This window comes from Aedes albopictus, chromosome 2 (genome assembly GCF_035046485.1).
Source record: "Aedes albopictus strain Foshan chromosome 2, AalbF5, whole genome shotgun sequence".
Taxonomy (NCBI): domain Eukaryota; kingdom Metazoa; phylum Arthropoda; class Insecta; order Diptera; family Culicidae; genus Aedes; species Aedes albopictus.
In genome coordinates, this window is record NC_085137.1 from 242,032,281 (window position 1) to 242,050,973 (window position 18,693).

At 40.1% G+C, this 18,693-nt stretch overlaps 1 protein-coding gene across 1 annotated transcript in view; it reads left to right on the forward strand.

The window, feature by feature from the left end:
* The window catches only part of LOC115258453 (rab GDP dissociation inhibitor alpha), a 33,694-nt gene extending 20,708 nt beyond the window's left edge, over window positions 1-12,986 (forward strand). The window contains exons 2-3 of the mRNA XM_029858554.2: window positions 9,933-10,408; window positions 10,541-12,986. Of these exons, the coding sequence (XP_029714414.1) occupies window positions 9,933-10,408; window positions 10,541-11,002 (938 nt within the window). The 3' untranslated portion in view covers window positions 11,003-12,986. The remainder of the gene's footprint in view (window positions 1-9,932; window positions 10,409-10,540) is intronic.
* The last annotated feature ends 5,707 nt before the right edge of the window (window positions 12,987-18,693 follow it).

Here is an 18,693-nt window from a genome sequence, read left to right on the forward strand (position 1 = left end):
CGAAAGGAACAGCCGCACCGTAGGAAACGCCGCAATGTTATTTCCCATAAGGATGAAGTAAACTGGGAGTGAAAATCGCGGCTGTACCTTTCGGAAGCGATAGGCCGCGTGCACTTTTGAGCAAATTCCTCAATATTTATGTTAAAATATTATCATCGCTTCAAGCTTTTTTGCCTTCAGTCGCCCCTCGCACGACTGCTGAGTAGCCACCTCGTGCGTGCTTTGTTGTCGCCGTTGTCGCAGACGTCAAACTAGTATAACGCACAGTATCGCCGCACTAATCCGGTTTTTCGGGCATGTCAACCTCGATAGCAACGAACGCGCGTAGTGTGAAAATAACAGCAAATTAAGCTTGGTTTGCTCGATGACTTCATTGTGTTGTTGTTGTTATTGTGAAGAGCTACATTGTCGAGCCAGCTCAGCTGTTGAATTCTTGATAATCGGTAGTCGAGTCCGGTAGTAAAGTTTAAGTTATAGCTCAGCAAAAAAAAAATCCGAGCTCAAGATCGAGATCTTAGTGCGCAGATTTAAGCGGGATCAAACTCGTAGACTTTTTTTCATTCCTGGAAATATTATCGATCTTTGAAAATCAGGTAATTTTTATTTTTTCATTTTGTCTTTTGTCCCGTCGACATTGTGTTGTTCGACCTGTCGCTGTAAGTGCTTTTAAAATCATGTTTTCTAGGGTAAATCGGGGTGGTTTGGCCACCCTAAGCAAAAGTTGTCTTAACATGCAGAAAACAACGATAAATCACCCGGTCATCGTATGGTCATAGTGATTCTGATAATACTACGCAAGATACATGAAAATATCAAAGTCAAATAGTGTTTATATGCCAAAAATAGATTTTTATAAAAAGTATGAATTTTGCATCGATTTTAAACCGTCGGGGTAATTTGAGCAATTTTTTCGCCTAATGTAATACAAACTTAATATGCACCGATAGACATTGAATTGTAGTGTGGTAACTTGATGTATACAGAAAATCAACTAATTGTAAAGCTATCTAATGTATTTGAACAACAGGAGTCTTATGTTGTGTTTTTATTCAGCCCTCTTCGGGGTAATTTGGCCAACGTTTTTCAATTTCATTTTTCTAATTTACTGTGGGTTTAAACTAATTCGTTCTAACGTTTCAATTGCTTCCATATCAGACCATTAGTAGAACTGTAAGGTCTGTTTGTTAAAAATATTAGTTTTTTGTTGATTTTCATGAGGTGCTCAAATTGCCCCATTGGCCAAATTACCCCGACTACCCCTACTGGTCACCGAAGAAACGTACAGGTCATCACACGGTGCATTAGATTTATTAGAATTGAAAAACCTGACAGTTTTGACAGAAACAAGACCAATAAGAAAGAACTCGTTACAAAACTAGAATCTCAAGCAAGCCTCAGTTTGTTACATAAATAATTTACAAAAGGGATAAATTACACTGATTGGGTGACCTGTCTAATTAAGTTTTACTTTTGTCATTTTCGCTTTGACGAGCCATACAGCACCGCTTTATAAAAAAAACTGTATTCGTCAGAAATCTGTTGATAAATTCAAGAGATTTTTTTTTTAAATTTTGTCTCATAAGTGTTCAATATCGGATTAGCCAGACTTCACAGTTTTATACCAGCTGCACATAATTGAGAGCTGTCATGCCAGTTTTTGTTTACGAATATCGATGACAGAACGGTGTGCTGTATACCAGTTATACCTATTCTTTTCGAAGCAAAAAGAACCAACTTTTCGTCGTCATTCTCCTTAGTAGTTCCACTTATGTTATGTGCTGAAACTCTGGTGAAGCTCTATCATCAAACAGTTTCGACTTTGGGTTAGTAATAATTGATTATTCACGAGTTGAAAAGTACGCAACAAATTCAGCTTCCGTTTTGTCTGCAACAAAAAAAAAATCGAGATCATGTCATTATCTGTTACCAGTAGGGATAAAGAGAATCGTCGCACCTTGTTTGTTGCTTGTTTTGTGCTTCTTTTGTCTGACAATTCTCTTCACTGGTTAAAGTAGAAAATGATATATTAATACCATACTAAATTAGCTTAGGGCCGATTTCTTCACCCTGGCTTAAGCGTTAAACCAGGTTTAACTATATGGGTAAGCCTGGTTTACCGGTTAGGCCGTGGTGAAGAAATCGGCCCTTAGTTCGTTATATAAAGTGCGAAAGAGGATGGAAGTGAGATTGAAATGACTGATTCGTGAATTCTTCCCTATTGCGGCGCTCATAATAAATCCATATTGGGCGGCGGCGATATGGCCGCTAGGAGATACCCGCGATACAGACGCAGTGTCGACATCGAACAGATACTGTCACCCACCCAGCAGCATCGCAGCAGTCTTCAGGCTGTTGATATCAAAACAAAAGTTAGCACAATGGCGAGTCAAAATCGCGCGTGAAACAACTCAAGCATGATATTTGAGAATTTAAGTTTTTAGGGGCTGTTCATAAACCACGTAGACCAAATTTTGGCCATCCCAGACCCCCTCCCTCCTTCCTCGTAGACTTTCATCCATACAAAAATTTTGAAATTTGTATGGAGCGTAGACTTTGGCTTGACACCCAACACCCCCCCCCCCCCCCATCTCCCTAAAAAGTCTACGTGGTTTATGAATGGGCCCTTACCAACACTGGCTTGATGTGGATTTTATATCAGCGCCACATACAGAATTTTTGACCATCTGGCTGTTGAGCCCGGATCGTCGCACCACACCTTTCCAGAGCGATGTTGAAGAGTAGGCATGAGAGTCCATACCTTGTCGCAGTCCCCGGCGGCAAGATTGGAATGAACTGGATAGTTCACCCGAAACCCGCAGTTTTACACACCGTTCATCGCTGCTTCAATCAGTCTAGTCAGCTTCCCAGGAAAACCGATTTCGTTCATAATTCTCCATAGCTCTGGGCGGTCAATACTGTCGTATGCTGCTTTGAAGTCGATGAACAACAGGTGATGCGTTGGGACCTGGTATTCTGGAGGATTTTCCGTTCGGTGAAGATCTGATCCGTTGTTGACCGGCCGACGATAAAGTCGGCTTGATAACTTCGCCAACTCATTCGTTCTTGGTGACAGTCGGCGGAAGATGATCTGGGATAGCACTTTGTAGCACTTGTTCGCAACCTAGCGGATACTATCATATCTATCATTTCATTATCCACTTTGATCTCTACTCCCTTATACTCTGAGTAGAAAAAGACCGATATAGCCATAAAATGATTAAGTTAAATTTGTAGGCAGCATTCAAAATAGTGATCGCTCTGAATGGTCCAAATGGTCGCATTTCTTTTGAATGGGGCAGATAACCTCTTCCTTCCACTCCTCCGGTAGCTGTTCGGTTTCCCAGATCCTGACTATCAGCCGGTGCAAACAGCTGGACAACTATTCTGGGCCCATCTTGATGAGTTCAGCTGCGATACCATCCTTACCAGTTGCTTTGTTAGTTTTGAGCAGATGAATGGCATCCTTAACTTCCTTCAGCGTGGGAGTTGGTTTATTTCCGTTCTCCGCTGCACTGGCATCGTCGTTTCCTCCGTTGCCGTGGTCTCCAGTGCCTACGTTCTCTACGTCATTCAGATGCTGATCGAAGTGCTGCTTCCACCTTTCGATCACCTCACGTCCGTCCGCCAAGAGGCCTCCGCCCTTATCCCTGCACATTTCGGCTCGCGGCACGAAGCCGTTGCGGGATGCGTTGAGCTTCTGGTAGAACTTCCGTGCTTCTTGAGAACGGCACAGCAGCTCCATTTCTTTACACTCCGCTTCTCCCAGGCGGCGCTTTTTCTCCCGAAAGATGCGGGTCTGCTGTTTCCGCGGCTCTACCCCATTTGGCATAATGCCATTTGGCATAACGCCGTTTGGCATAATGCCATTTGGCATAAAGGCCATTTTGCATAATGGTCATTTGGCAAAATGCCGTTTGGCATAATACGAAGAACAGTCTTCTTGGTAAGAATATGCATAATCCTTGTTATGCAAAATGGCCATTATGTCAAATGGCCGTTATGCCAAATGACATGCCAAACAGCATTATGCCAAATAGGGTAGAACCGTTTCCACTTCTGTTTGTAACGTTCCACATTCTGTCGGGTCCCTTACCGTCCGCGCTGCGTTCTTCTCCTTCAAAACCGTTCTGCACTCTTCGTCGAACCATTCGTTCCGTCGATTCGTCCGGCCTCGAGATTCTACGCGTATGCTAAGGCGACATCCGGTTATTTTAGTCGCTCTAGGTTGTACCACAGAGAAACAGACGTATACTGAGGCAAAAAAAAAACCTAGGAAGAACATAATAACCTCTTATGATTTGGTGACCATATAGCCGAGGCGGTAAACGCACGGGTATTCAGCATGACCATGCTGAGGGTGACGGGTTCGATTCCCGGTCGGTCCAGGATCTTTTCGTAAAGGAAATTTCCTTGACTTCCTTGGGCATAGAGTATCTTCGTGCCTGCCACACGATATACACATGCAAAATGGTCATTGGCAGAGGAAGCTCTCAGTTAATAACTGTGGAAGTGCTCATAGAACACTAAGCTGAGAAGCAGGCTTTGTCCCAGTGAGGACGTTACGCCAAGAAGAGAGAGAGAGATTTGGTGACACTACGATTATTGTTGAAAGTCATAAATTTCACTTATCCCTGGCCAAGATCACAGGGTTTGACGGAATTAAAATGAAGGATGTTAATTTAAATTCTTGTAATGAAAATATCACCTCTAACACTTTAATGCGCCTCCAACAGTTCATTCATTCATCACCGAAAGTTTTCAACATTTGGTTTACTTATGTAATTTGATTTTCCCTTTCATTATTTTTATATCTGATAGTTTTGTGAGTAAACCCTCATATGTTTCAAATGCCTAATACTTAACAATGTTTTCTTGCCATATCAATTGAAAAAAAAACTAAGAAACTAATAGTGGGAAAGTGCAGCATTTAATAGTGCTTGCTTATAGATTCGAATCTAACGTGTGATCAAGACTTAAGACGCATATTTGACGAAATCGACAAAAACTTACTACTTTGACTTTGACTAACGTATCCTATTTATGACAAAGTAGAGATTTTTACAAGTTTCAATTGAGTGTATGAATATTTTCCTATAGTTTGGACTTGTTTGGATTGATGCCGATAGTGCTAGGGATATGGACGAAAGACAACTTCCAAGAAAAAAAAACAGTACTAAAATGAAAATCAACAAAAATAACGAACATAACGAACACATAAAATAACGGACATAACGAACACATCGGCTATCTAATAGATCATAGACACACTAACGATTACTGAATTACAGGACACTACATGAATTTAAACAATTACATTCTTTAAACCTTGACATGACCTAAAATAAATAGGGTGCGGGCACCGGTTTTGGCCAGTCTAAGGGAAATTATTTTTATAAAAATAACCAATAATCCAATGAAAACTACCAATGTGTTAAATCAAAGGTTTCGATCTATACTTTATTAGAAAAATGCAGAAATCAAGCTAATACTTGATTTTTGTATTAAATGTGGCACTGGCCAAAATAGAAGTCTTGCCGCAGTTTTGGCCATATTCTTAGCTTGGTTTCTATTTTGGCCAATCACGTGTATTTCTTATGGGAGTGGCCAAATTAGAAGCACCCTGGCCAAAATAGATATATGGGAGCTGATTTTTTAAGGAAAATTATTTTTTTCTTCTGGTTTTTAATCAAAATGTATGGTTTAACAGCTGCAATCATATTATTATATTAGAATCTACTAGTAAAAAATAAATTTATGCCAATTTAGATCGTTACAGGCAGAATATCGCACTATGGCCAAAACTCCGGGCTGGCCAAAACTGAAGCTTCTACCCTATGTACAAAATCAACCATATGACAAAACCGAAACTTTCACACCTTCTACCGTAACCTTCTGAGTCAGTACGCAACTGTGGCTTACTGGACGACATTTTCCGTGCACGGCTGGTGAACTGCTTCTGAAGGATTACGTTCTCTGTCCTATCCAAAGGTCTAGTGAACTGTCGTTGTCCGCGCAAATGCTTCGTGCTCCTCCATATTATAGACGTGAGACGATTGTGCGCACATATCCCTCGGCGTGCTGCTAGGAACCTTCAAAAAGAATTAAAAAAGTAGGAGGAACGTTGGGAAAAGGGTCCAGGCTTTGCTATTAGCTGTCCTGCAGCTCCATCTAGTCACTCTACAAAAAAAAATCCCGTCTGACCACTAATGATCAATTGTATTTAGGCACCTCGCAAGGTTCAACTCACAATTTGTATGTATTGGTGAAAGCGCCAACTGACTCTACAGAGAGGAATCAAACACTTCTGCACACGGATGAGCAGATGAGGCAGGTTCGTTAGGGGCTGTCCATTTATTACGTAAGGGGATTTTTGCGATTTTTCGACACCCCCTCCCCCCCTTGTAAGATTTTTTGTATGAGAACCTAAATATTTTTGTATGGCGCGTAAGATTTCTCAAACCCCCCCTCCCTCCATAAACCCTTACGTAATTAATGGACAGCCCCTTAGTGCATTTCATTTGTCTCTTTCCCATCTTCAACTTGTTCATCACGCTGTGCATGTGACGCAAGAAATATGCGCTCATAGGCAATGGTAGAATAAAAGAAACAGCAAATCAATATATGCCACACCATGGTTGTGCACTACATGGAAGTAAATACCGCGCCGGCTGGAAAGTGAAAAACGATTTTGTGCAGTTTTCGCGATTGTGTGGCTATCGCCGCGGACTTTTTTGTGTTATAGTGAATATTATTCCATTTGTGAAGCCGGTGAAACATTTTACACTACGGTTATGGAAGTAATGACGCTTTGAGAGGCAATTAAAAAATGAGACTGTTCCCGGTAAGATAGTGCTTGTGACATGGTGCGAGCTGGTGTGCGTTGGGGGGGAAATTCGGAAAGATCCCGGTCAACCATTTCACAAACTTCGTTAAAGTTCTTTACCAAAATATAAAGATTAACGTCGACTATTCTTTACTGATTATTACGTTACATATATTCAAACAACTTTATCGATCGATAACCAAACATGAACAATGTCCTTTATCGATCATACGATAAAAACCTCTACCGAAACGTAACTTAATTTCGTTATTTTCCATGCTGTTGCTGGAACTTTGGTTTTCTTCATGCATATTTGTCGGAATATATTCAATTTTCGATATCAATGTTACTTTGCATATTGATATCGATGCACAAAGATTAGTCACGATACTCCTTTACCGTTCTGTTCGGTATCGTTGCGTGAAGCTGAGTAAAGATGTACTGATATCTCATATGACAAGAAGCAATGTTTTGGTTTTGCTCGAATTAGAAAAAAAAAACGAAAACAGGCTGAATCAAGACAGATTTTCCTAGGGTTTTCCGAGCGCAAAAATGCTTTCTAGATCCAGATTGAGATCCGATTTAGGCCGCAGCTAATCGGATCGCTCCACGAGACAGCAACGTAAGCAGAAATGTATGGTATTGGTAGGTATTTTGGACTTTCCGTTGATATCAGGAAGCCATCCCGTGGTGCGTGATTTTCGTCTTCCAGCAAAACTCACAGCTCCGAAACTCATTCTCCTGCACTCGGGAACTTTGTGAAATGATGTGGACCATATTTTATGCTAGAAAATGGTTTCTAAATGACTCAGTTCGTATATACCGGAGAGATTTTAGAATAATTCTGTTGTACCTGGAAATTGCAAAAGGTCTCGCAAAATGCAATCATTTGTTGAATACTTGATTGCTTTAGGCCACCCATAATCATTGTAGTAGCGTGTGGCTCAGTAAGTAAGTTTCAAAATAATATCTCCTAGCTTATCTAAATGTTAGTTCAATTCCCAATATAAGAAATGTTAACAAAAAATCATAAACATGCACAGGAAGGGTGGGTGGTGGCGGTGAGGTGGCTGTTGTTTTTAGCTTTTTGGATCCTCCGCCAGTCGATCGATAAAGCAGAACCCACTATTTTTATTATCGATGTATCGTTAAACATATTTATCAATCGATAACGAAGTGACTTTGTTTTTATTTAGATTTCTTTAAGAAACGATGACGATCGCTATCGATTTTCGATATGAACGTCTTTAAAGGTCTTCATAAAGAAATGTAAAGATATTTAAAGAAATGGTTGACCGGGATAGCGCACAATTTATAAAATAGCAGTTTTGCAGTTAAATATTGTGAAAATGATGTGTTTTTTGGTCTCAATGAAAAGGTAAGTGTCCTGAGCCAGCGATGAAGCAAATTTTAAAATAACTCAATATCAGATAGTGGTGAAAATCCGAGTATTTCTTCATCTTCAATTGAAAACTCACACACGTGAGAAAATTTTGCAAGCATGTGTTAGAAAATCCAAATTGATTTCCCCCTTAACGCCTCAATGCCAATTTGGTATCATGTCCAGCAATAAGCGGAAATAACAAAAATAACAGGCAGTAGGTACCCAACTAACTGACGTGAGCCCACCGTACCTAACGTCTTCAAAGTGTCCCACATAAAATAAAGCACCAACCTCCCGGAGAAGAAAACGAAACCCGAAAATCATGTGCTTGTTACAACATCCGATTATTGATTGTGTGCTTGATTGAGCAGGCAAAGAGGTGGCAGAAAAAGAGGTGTGTTCGCTTGTACCAACTTTTCGTAACCGAACTATCCACTGCTTTATTGAATCTAATGACACACTCTTTAATCTATACGGGGCTTGGTGCTTTTAGCTCTCTTCGCTTGACCGCACATCATCCGACAGTTTTTGGTCGGGTGTCGTGTATTAGTTGTCGAGTGTAAATTTATGCCGTTTTTCTTTATTATCCAGTTCCAACCTGGGTTGGAACTACTGGATCAGATCACAGTTTCAACCCCAACCCGACTTCGGTTTCGCTTGTACTAAAGTTTGTTTGACATTGTTTGTTTACACATTTTCCGCCAATCCAGTTCCAACCCAGGTTAAAAAAGAATAACGGCATTAGGGTGTGCTTTGAGTTGGGTTTGCTGTATAGTTATGTAGGTACATATCGTTTTGAATCAAAGAAACGAGTGTTCTTAGTAGGAATAATAAGTTGAACCAATTAATTAGATGGGAATAAGTCATTGGGACTACAGAAAGTCTGTTGATGTAAACACAAACAAATAAATAAATAAATAAATCCTTTAAAGTCTCTAAATATTAACAATTAGAACTTTATCGTAACATTTAAAAAGATTATATCTAAAAATATATAAAAAATAATTCACTATTCGTTTCAATGTCAACTCTGGCGATTCTATAACACTTTCCTGAAAACATTTCATAGAATTCCATAAAAAAACATTTCCCCAAAAAAACTTTGTCTTAAGGAAATGTCACGTCAAAACTTTGTCAAAAATCGCAAAGTGATTCGATGCTTATGAAAAAAGTTGTATCCTTCAAATCGTGTGAAAGTGTTTCATTTATAATTTTTGAAAAAGTGGAATATAATAAAATTTCTTGATTTTTTACTGTCGTTTCGCCTTCTCGACATTTAAAATCTAAGCAATAGGCTTCTTTAATGGTGTTGAGATAATTCCATATTCTGAATCTGCATGCAAAACTGAGCCGAAATCCAAATTTTCATGAATTTTGGTGCCCGGGAACCTATTTAAAAATCAATTTGAAGTTTGTATGGGAGCGATTTGTCGAATCACCCCTCGTCGCATTCTGTACTGGGCGGAGCTGTCAAGCAGTTGCCCAGCTGTCAAAAGGTGATTTCGATAAATCTCTTCGAAATCGATTTTAGGTACCAAAATAAAGTTCTAAAAATCTGAAAAAAATCATAGTGGTTCAGAAAAAGGTGCTCTTTCGTATAAAATCAAAAAATTAATACATTTTTCCTAATTTAAAAACCCAATTGTCGTAATACATCATCATACTCGCCGAAGCTGCCGGAATTCTCATAAACATTGTTCTTCAATGTCTTTCTCTGCTCCTCAGGAATGTTCGAAAAACGGCGCTTCCGCAACTTCCTGATCTACGTGCAGGACTTTATCCAGGATGACCCCAAGACCTGGAAGGACTTCGACCCGATGAGCAGGAACATGCAGGACTTGTACGACCACTTCGGCCTGGACAAGAACACTCAGGACTTTGTTGGCCACGCGCTGGCGCTGTACCGCGACGATGACTACCTGGTGGAACCGGCCGTCAAGACGATCAACCGCATCAAGCTGTACTCGGACTCGTTGGCACGTTACGGCAAGTCGCCGTATCTGTACCCCATGTACGGGCTGGGCGAGTTGCCACAGGGCTTCGCCCGTTTGTCCGCCATCTACGGTGGAACGTACATGCTGGACAAACCGATCGATGAGATTGTGTACGACGCCAGTGGCAAGGTCGTGGGCGTGCGCTCCGGCGAGGAAGTAGCCAAGTGCAAACAAGTCTATTGTGATCCCACCTATGTGCCGGATAAGGTAAGAAGTGTTGTTGGGGGAATGGGTCTGGGCAAAGATCGTTAGAAGGCAAAAATGTAACGTTCAAGTGAAAACTTTTCCTTGTTGTATGATAAAAGAAGAAGGACTTATTTGTTTTTTCGTTTTTGGTAGGTACGCATCAAGGGCAAGGTAATCCGCTGCATCTGTCTGCTGGACCATCCGATTGCCAACACGAAGGATGCCCTATCCACGCAGATCATCATTCCGCAGAAGCAGGTCGGTCGCAAGTCGGACATTTACGTGTCGTTGATCAGTTCCACACACCAGGTCTCGGCCAAGGGTTGGTTCATCGGAATGGTATCGACTACGGTGGAAACGGACAACCCGGAAGCGGAAATCAAGCCCGGTCTAGACCTGCTGGGAACGATCGCGCAGAAATTCGTCTGCGTGTCGGATTACTATGAACCGACCGACGATGGACTGCAGTCGCAGGTGTTCATCTCGGAATCGTACGATGCCACAACGCACTTCGAGACGACCTGTTTGGATGTGCTGAATATCTTCAAGCGCGGCACCGGCGAGGACTTTGACTTTTCCAAGATCAAGCAGGAGCTGGGCGATGAAGAACAGTAAGCCTGCCAACAGCTAGGGAGAAACGATGAGCGACGGGTGTGTGGAATGAAGCAAAGTTATGCCTCTAGGTGACCCTCTTCCCTAGGTAACAGTGGAAATCAGCTTCTCTCAGAAGAAATATTAATTACAATTAATATAAAAAATGGGAAAAATCTGCATCTGATACATTATTAATATTTACTGCTATTTTTAGTATGTCAAGAAAATTTACTTTATATAACAATACAATTGTGTAAAACAGACAAAATCCAAGCCCTATTGTAAGGTATTTTCCAAACAAAACGAACGAAAGACGGAACAAATCATCAGCATTACCTACTGAAGCACGACAAGTTCTAAGTACTCACGAATCAAGACAACAAAACAGAAATGTGAACATCGAAGTATCTCCTGGGATTAGCCGAAGACTTTGAACCTATCTTGAATCGATTCTTCTTTCCTATTATTCGCGGAACTCTTTATTGCTTTGGTTTATTGGCTTTTCTATTATTGTATATCTAGCCGTGCTTAAAATGGACGGACTTTGCGCCAAATTTGTTCATTGAGGGTTGGCAGCACCTTTACTGCTGAATAGACTAACTAAAATGCATGAAATTTCGCCTTCTGATCAAGGGAACCATTATTATAAAAGCCATGGATCTACGTAAGATCTTGACCAGGTTTGGCACGAAAACGTTGCCATAAAACTATGTCAGAATTTCATCTAGAAACTACCAAATTATGAATTTTCAAGTCAAAATTATGATGATGAATCCCTTTTATTTGAACCGGATGTTCATAAGATTTGAATCTGAAGTGCTGGAAAACCGGAATGTTTCTGAAAAACTTTGCCAACCACCCGTACAATATTTGGCGCAGAACTCGTCACAACAGTAGGCGTATAGAAGAGAGAGAGAAAAAAAACGAATATTGTTTCCTATCAGGTTCATGTTTTTCACGAAACATTCACAGAACACGACGACAGTCGCTAGAATTTCGATAAGAAACACAAAACTGCTGATGCTTGACGAAGAATTAAACGCAGCAAAAAACATTACCCACGCATGGCTCGAATCGTTGTATGGCGGGACAGCATATGATCACACAATCTAGAGGTTGTTCATGTAGGTGGTGAAGCTAGGAGAAGGTTCGAAGGAAAAGTGTGCAAAAAAATGCAGAAAGAATAGAATAATCAAATTATCCACGTATATTCAACTGAAAAAGGTAGTAAACTATTATAATTAAGAAAGAAAGAAAAAAAAGACCTATTGGAAATCATTGAGAATCAGACAAAAAAAAATCTAGCAATGTTGATTGGCTTTTTAAGAAACTAAAGCGAGAATGTAATTCATGTGTATTTTTTGGAGTATTGTCTCCCGTTTCGTTTTGCTGCTGCTTGATTTTATATCACACGATTTATTAGACTATATATATGTTTTGCGCGAGAATCAGCAAGAATAAATCTAATCGTGTCTCTAGTGACAACACCCAACCAAAAAAAAGTATCATTTTATGCGTATTACCCGCCTACTTCACATCGTACTACTCCAATCGAAAGAATTACCCGACAGCCGAAATCCAGTGAAACGTAGATCAGTAGGCTATTCCAATCAATGCCTAGCAAGAGCAGGCCAAAACATCACAGCAAGCAGCATTCTCAATTCAGGATTCAGATAATCATCTGAAAGCGCTAGAGAGCATTATTGAGCCCAAGTAGTGTGGTAGAGTGTGAAGGTGCATTTAGAATTATTATTGGCAGAAGTCTTTCGTTTTTCGTTCCATTCTGCCCTACCGTAGATGGATTATTTCTCGTTCTGGGCAGATATTGTTCACTCTCACCACAACTATACGAAATACCGGCGCGCTCTGTTCAATAATCGTACATTTATTGTGTTGTGTTGCAATGCAAGCCTCAGCGCGCGCGCGCCAGCAGCAAACAGTGCATACAATAGACATGAAAATCTTACAATTTGAAAGATCAAATAAAGAAATTTTCAACATTAAAGGCGTTTTTGGTGTTTTTTTTTGTTTTATTATTGCGAATCAATGAATACATGTCGTTTTTTGTCTTAACAAACTGTGACACAAAATTTATGTATTTTATTTTTCATAACTAAAAATGGCGTTATAGTAGACGAATGACAAGTACAATTCTCCTTGAGATTTGAAAGCAACTAGTTAGGCACCTTTCCGTATCATCTTTGTCTTCAGAGACAATCCTTATCTCGGCGTCACGGATCTAATTTGGTGACTTCACTTAATCTACCGACCGGAGATTCTGAACCTTGTAGACCTGCTGCAGTTTTTGCAAAGAAAGGACCCGGTCAACCATTTCACAAACTTCGTTAAAGTTCTTTACCAAAATATAAAGATTAACGTCGACTATTCTTTACTGATTATTACGTTACATATATTCAAACAACTTTATCGATCGATAACCAAACATGAACAATGTCCTTTATCGATCATACGATAAAAACCTCTACCGAAACGTAACTTAATTTCGTTATTTTCCATGCTGTTGCTGGAACTTTGGTTTTCTTCATGCATATTTGTCGGAATATATTCAATTTTCGATATCAATGTTACTTTGCATATTGATATCGATGCACAAAGATTAGTCACGATACTCCTTTACCGTTCTGTTCGGTATCGTTGCGTGAAGCTGAGTAAAGATGTACTGATATCTCATATGACAAGAAGCAATGTTTTGGTTTTGCTCGAATTAGAAAAAAAAAAACGAAAACAGGCTGAATCAAGACAGATTTTCCTAGGGTTTTCCGAGCGCAAAAATGCTTTCTAGATCCAGATTGAGATCCGATTTAGGCCGCAGCTAATCGGATCGCTCCACGAGACAGCAACGTAAGCAGAAATGTATGGTATTGGTAGGTATTTTGGACTTTCCGTTGATATCAGGAAGCCATCCCGTGGTGCGTGATTTTCGTCTTCCAGCAAAACTCACAGCTCCGAAACTCATTCTCCTGCACTCGGGAACTTTGTGAAATGATGTGGACCATATTTTATGCTAGAAAATGGTTTCTAAATGACTCAGTTCGTATATACCGGAGAGATTTTAGAATAATTCTGTTGTACCTGGAAATTGCAAAAGGTCTCGCAAAATGCAATCATTTGTTGAATACTTGATTGCTTTAGGCCACCCATAATCATTGTAGTAGCGTGTGGCTCAGTAAGTAAGTTTCAAAATAATATCTCCTAGCTTATCTAAATGTTAGTTCAATTCCCAATATAAGAAATGTTAACAAAAAATCATAAACATGCACAGGAAGGGTGGGTGGTGGCGGTGAGGTGGCTGTTGTTTTTAGCTTTTTGGATCCTCCGCCAGTCGATCGATAAAGCAGAACCCACTATTTTTATTATCGATGTATCGTTAAACATATTTATCAATCGATAACGAAGTGACTTTGTTTTTATTTAGATTTCTTTAAGAAACGATGACGATCGCTATCGATTTTCGATATGAACGTCTTTAAAGGTCTTCATAAAGAAATGTAAAGATATTTAAAGAAATGGTTGACCGGGGAACATTCGCAGAGTAGACCTGTGCGCCGACTTTATTTTGCTCGGCGGCGGCGTGAGGGCCATTTTTGACCGGCGGCGGCGGCGTCATCGGCGTGACGCCGGTGGCAGTTTTCGGCGGCGGCGGCGTGGATCGGCGTGACCAAAATTTGACCATAATTTCAACATTCGCGAAGCAAAGAAGTTGTCATTACGCTCTTGAATTTGTAGTCTAAGCTTTTTCATGACCATTAATGACATAAACTTTTACGTTAAAACCCAAATTACCTTTGAAACAAAACTAGTTGAATAACAGTTTCTTAAACTAAAGTTTGCTCAAGAGTCATTTTTGTTCCACTCCTGTACAGCTAAAATGTTTGTTGGGTTGGGCATAAATGAACCGAAATGATAGGTATATTTTTGTTTTTACGTTGTTTACATTTTTTCAAATTTTTAACTGGCTTAACACTATATTTGTTTGGAAAGCCGAAGTACTCGCGGCTGTTTCGAGGTTAGGGATAACAAATATTTATAATTGGAAAGGGCAATTCAATAGGGTAAAAGCTCCCTTAGTGGAGGTAGTACCAATAGTGGTGGTAGTGGCAGTTTAACACTTTTTCCACCAAAAAGCTCGCAAATGATATTTCTAATAGATGCATAATACTTAATTAATAACATTAATTCAGTTTTAAGTTCAGGATTTGCCGAAAGACATATTTTAAACAATTATTTTTCTTAACTTTTTTGCTCCTTTGCACCTATAGTGGTGGTAGTGTTCCTTTAGTGGTGGGTCCCATAAGAATTCAATGGGATGCGCCACTATAGGAACCAAAGTTAAATATTACCACCATAATAGGGACCGTGTACCTATAGTTGGTGCAAGTGATTTATTAGCAAAGACTGAAATATACGGTGGTTTTAACATTTTTCCTAGCAAGTTCAAATGAAAAACTACCGATTAATGTTTTCATATTTTTTATTTTGTGGTATTATTGATTTTATTCAATTATTTTACTACAAGGAGCTACTAATAGCACCACTATTGGTACGTTTACCCTATTGTTTTTGCTACAGTTTTTTGTTTTGTTTTCTCAGAATCTTCAGAAGCTATCAAACTTTATAATATAGTTACACTATTTACACTAAAGCCTGGAACACATAGCGTCCGTTCCGTCGAGGTTTGCGTTTTTTTGACAGTTTTCCCATGGGAAATGTGTCAAACTACTGTCACGCACACGCAAACGTATGCATTGTGCAGGGCACTTAAGGAATCTCCAAATGATTTCAGGGAGGAATCTCAGAAGGAATCCTAGGAAAAGCCTAAAAGAAATTCAAGAAGAAAATTCTGGACGAATCTCTGTAAAAGCTGCTGTATGGAACCCTAAAGAAACTTCTGCAGGAATCTCTGGCGTTTCAAGAATCTCTTTTAGAGATCCCTGCAGAAAATTCTGAAGTAATCCCTGATTGAAGTTTTCGAGGAATTTTAGAAGGAAATCCGGGGCCATTCTTCGAAAGAAATTCCAGGAGGATTCCCAACCAAATGAATTCAAGCAGGAATTTCCAAAGGAATTCCAGGAGGAATCTTACACGGAATTCTAGCGGGTATTTCTAAAGAATTTCGAGAAGGAATCTCCAAAGGATTTTGAGGAGGAATCAACGAAAAATATCGAGAAAGAATCTGTAGGAATTCCAGCAGAACTTCCTTAGAGAATACTAGGAGGAATTTCCGAAAGAATTCCATTAGGAATCCTCGAAGGAATTTCAGGAGGAATCCCAAAAGGAATTCCAGCAGGAACCTCCGAAGGAATTCCAGGAAGAAGCCCCAGAGGAATTCTAAGATGAATCTTCGGAGGAATTCTAAGCGGCATCTCCGGAGGAATTCCATGAGAATTCCCCAAAGGAATTCTAGTAGGAATCTCCGAAGAATTTCGAAGAGGAATCACCATAGGAGTTTCAAGATGGAATCCCGAAAGAAATCCAGAAGAAATCCCCGATAAAATATCAGAAGAAATCTCCGAAGGAGTTTTAAGAAGAATTGTTGAAGGAAGAGGCCCTCAAAAGAAACCCCCGAAGGAATTCTAAAAGAAATCCCCGGAATTACTCTAGGAGGAATCTCCGAAGGAATTCCAGGAGAAATTCTCGAAAGAATTCTAGGAAGAATCTCCGAAGGGATTGCAGGAAGAAATCCTGCAGGAATTCTAGGAGGACTCCCGAAGGAATTCCAGCAGGAATTTTCAAAAGAATTCCAGCAGGAACTCCGAAGAAATTGAAGAGAAATCACCATAGGAATTCCATGAGAAAACCCCGAAGGAATTCCAGGAGTAATCCCCGACAAAATATCAGGAGGAATCCCCGAATGAATTTTAGAGGAATCCGCGAAAGAAGTCTAGAAAGAATCCCCGAAGGAATTACAGGATAAATCCCTGCAGGAACCCCAGAGGTCACCTCCGAAGAAATTCCGAGAGGAATCTCAGAATGAACCACAAGTGGATTCCTCAAAGAGGTAACTCCGAAGGAAATCCAAGACGAATCCCCATAGAAAGTGGAGGAGGAATCTTTTAAGAAATTAAAGAAGGAATCATCGAAGGAACTCTAGGAAGAATCTTCGAATACCAGGAGAAATGCCCAAAGGAATTCTAGGAGAAATCACCGTAGAAAACTAAGAAAGGAATCCCGAAGGAGTTCCAGGAGGAGTGATTCCATGAGGATTGTTTGAAAGAATGAAAGGAAGAATCTCCGAAGGAAATCTAAGACGAATCACCAAAGGAATTCCAGGAGGAAACCCCGAAGAAATTCCAGGAGAAATCCACGAAAAAAAAACCAGGAGGATTTAATGAAGGGAGTTCGAAGGAATCCCCAAAGAAATTCCAGATTTTTTTTGAAGGAATTCGAGAAGAAATCTTCAAAGTATTTCTAGGAGGAGCCATCGAAAAATATCCAGGAGAAATCCTCGTAAGAATTCCATAAGAAACCCCTGACATAATTTCCGGTTCCCGCAGGAATTTCTAGAGGAAACCCCGAAAGAATTCCAGGAGAAATCTCCGAAAAAAATCGAAGAGGAATCCCCGACGGAATATCAGAAGAAATCCCCTAACAAATTTCAGTAGAAATCCCCGAAGGAACTCTAGAAGGCATCCTCGAAGTAATTTAAGGAGGAATCTTCGAATTAATTCCAGGAGGAATCCCTAAATGAATTCCAGAAGGATTCCCCGAAGGAAGTCCAGGAGAATTTTCTGAAGGTGGTCCAGCAGGAATATCCGACGATATTCCTGGAAGAATTCCTGAATCAATTCCTGGAGATATTCCCGAAGAAATGAATGGAGAAACCCCTGCAAGAATCCCAAAGGAAACCCCTGAAGGAATTTTGGGAGGATTCTCCGAAAGACTTCCAAGCGAAAAACTCGAAGGATTTTCAAGAGCAATTCCCACAAGAAGTCCCAGAGGAATCCCTGAAGGAATTCTAGGAGAAATCACTGAAGCAATTCCAGAAGGAAATCCCAAAGGAATTCCAGAAGGACTCCTGAAGGAATTCCATGAGGAATTACTGAAGAAAATAAAGGAAGAATCTCCGAAGGAATTCTAAGAGAAATCATCAAAGAAATTCCAGGAGGAAACCCCGAAGAAATTTCATAAGAAATCCACGTTAGAATATCAGAAGAAAGCCCCGAAAGAATTTCAGGAAGAATCCATGAAGGATGTCTAAGAGGAATACCCGAAGGAATTCCAAAAGGAATCCCCAAAGGAATTCCAGGAGACATTGCAGAATGAATTCTAGGAGGAATCCCCGAAGGAAATACAAGAATTCCTGAATGAAATGCAGAAGAAATCCCTGGAAGTATTCTAGGTGTAATCTCCGAAAGAATTCTATGAGAAACCACCAAAGAAATTTGACGGAATATTAGAAGGAATCCCCAAAAGAATTTCAGAAGGAATCCTCGAAGGAAGTCTAGGAGGAATCCCCGAAGAAATTACAGGAGAATACTCGAAAGAATTCCGGTAGGAATATCCACAGGATTTTCAGGCGGAATCCTCAAAAGCGAAATCCAGAGGATGTTTCCGGGTAGGGGGAAGGATTTGCAGGAGTTATTCTCTAAAGAATTCCAGAAGGAAATGCTTGAGGAATTCTTGTAGAAACTCTATGAAAGATCCCTCAAAAATATCCTTGAGATATGCCTGATTATAATCCTAAGTACCAG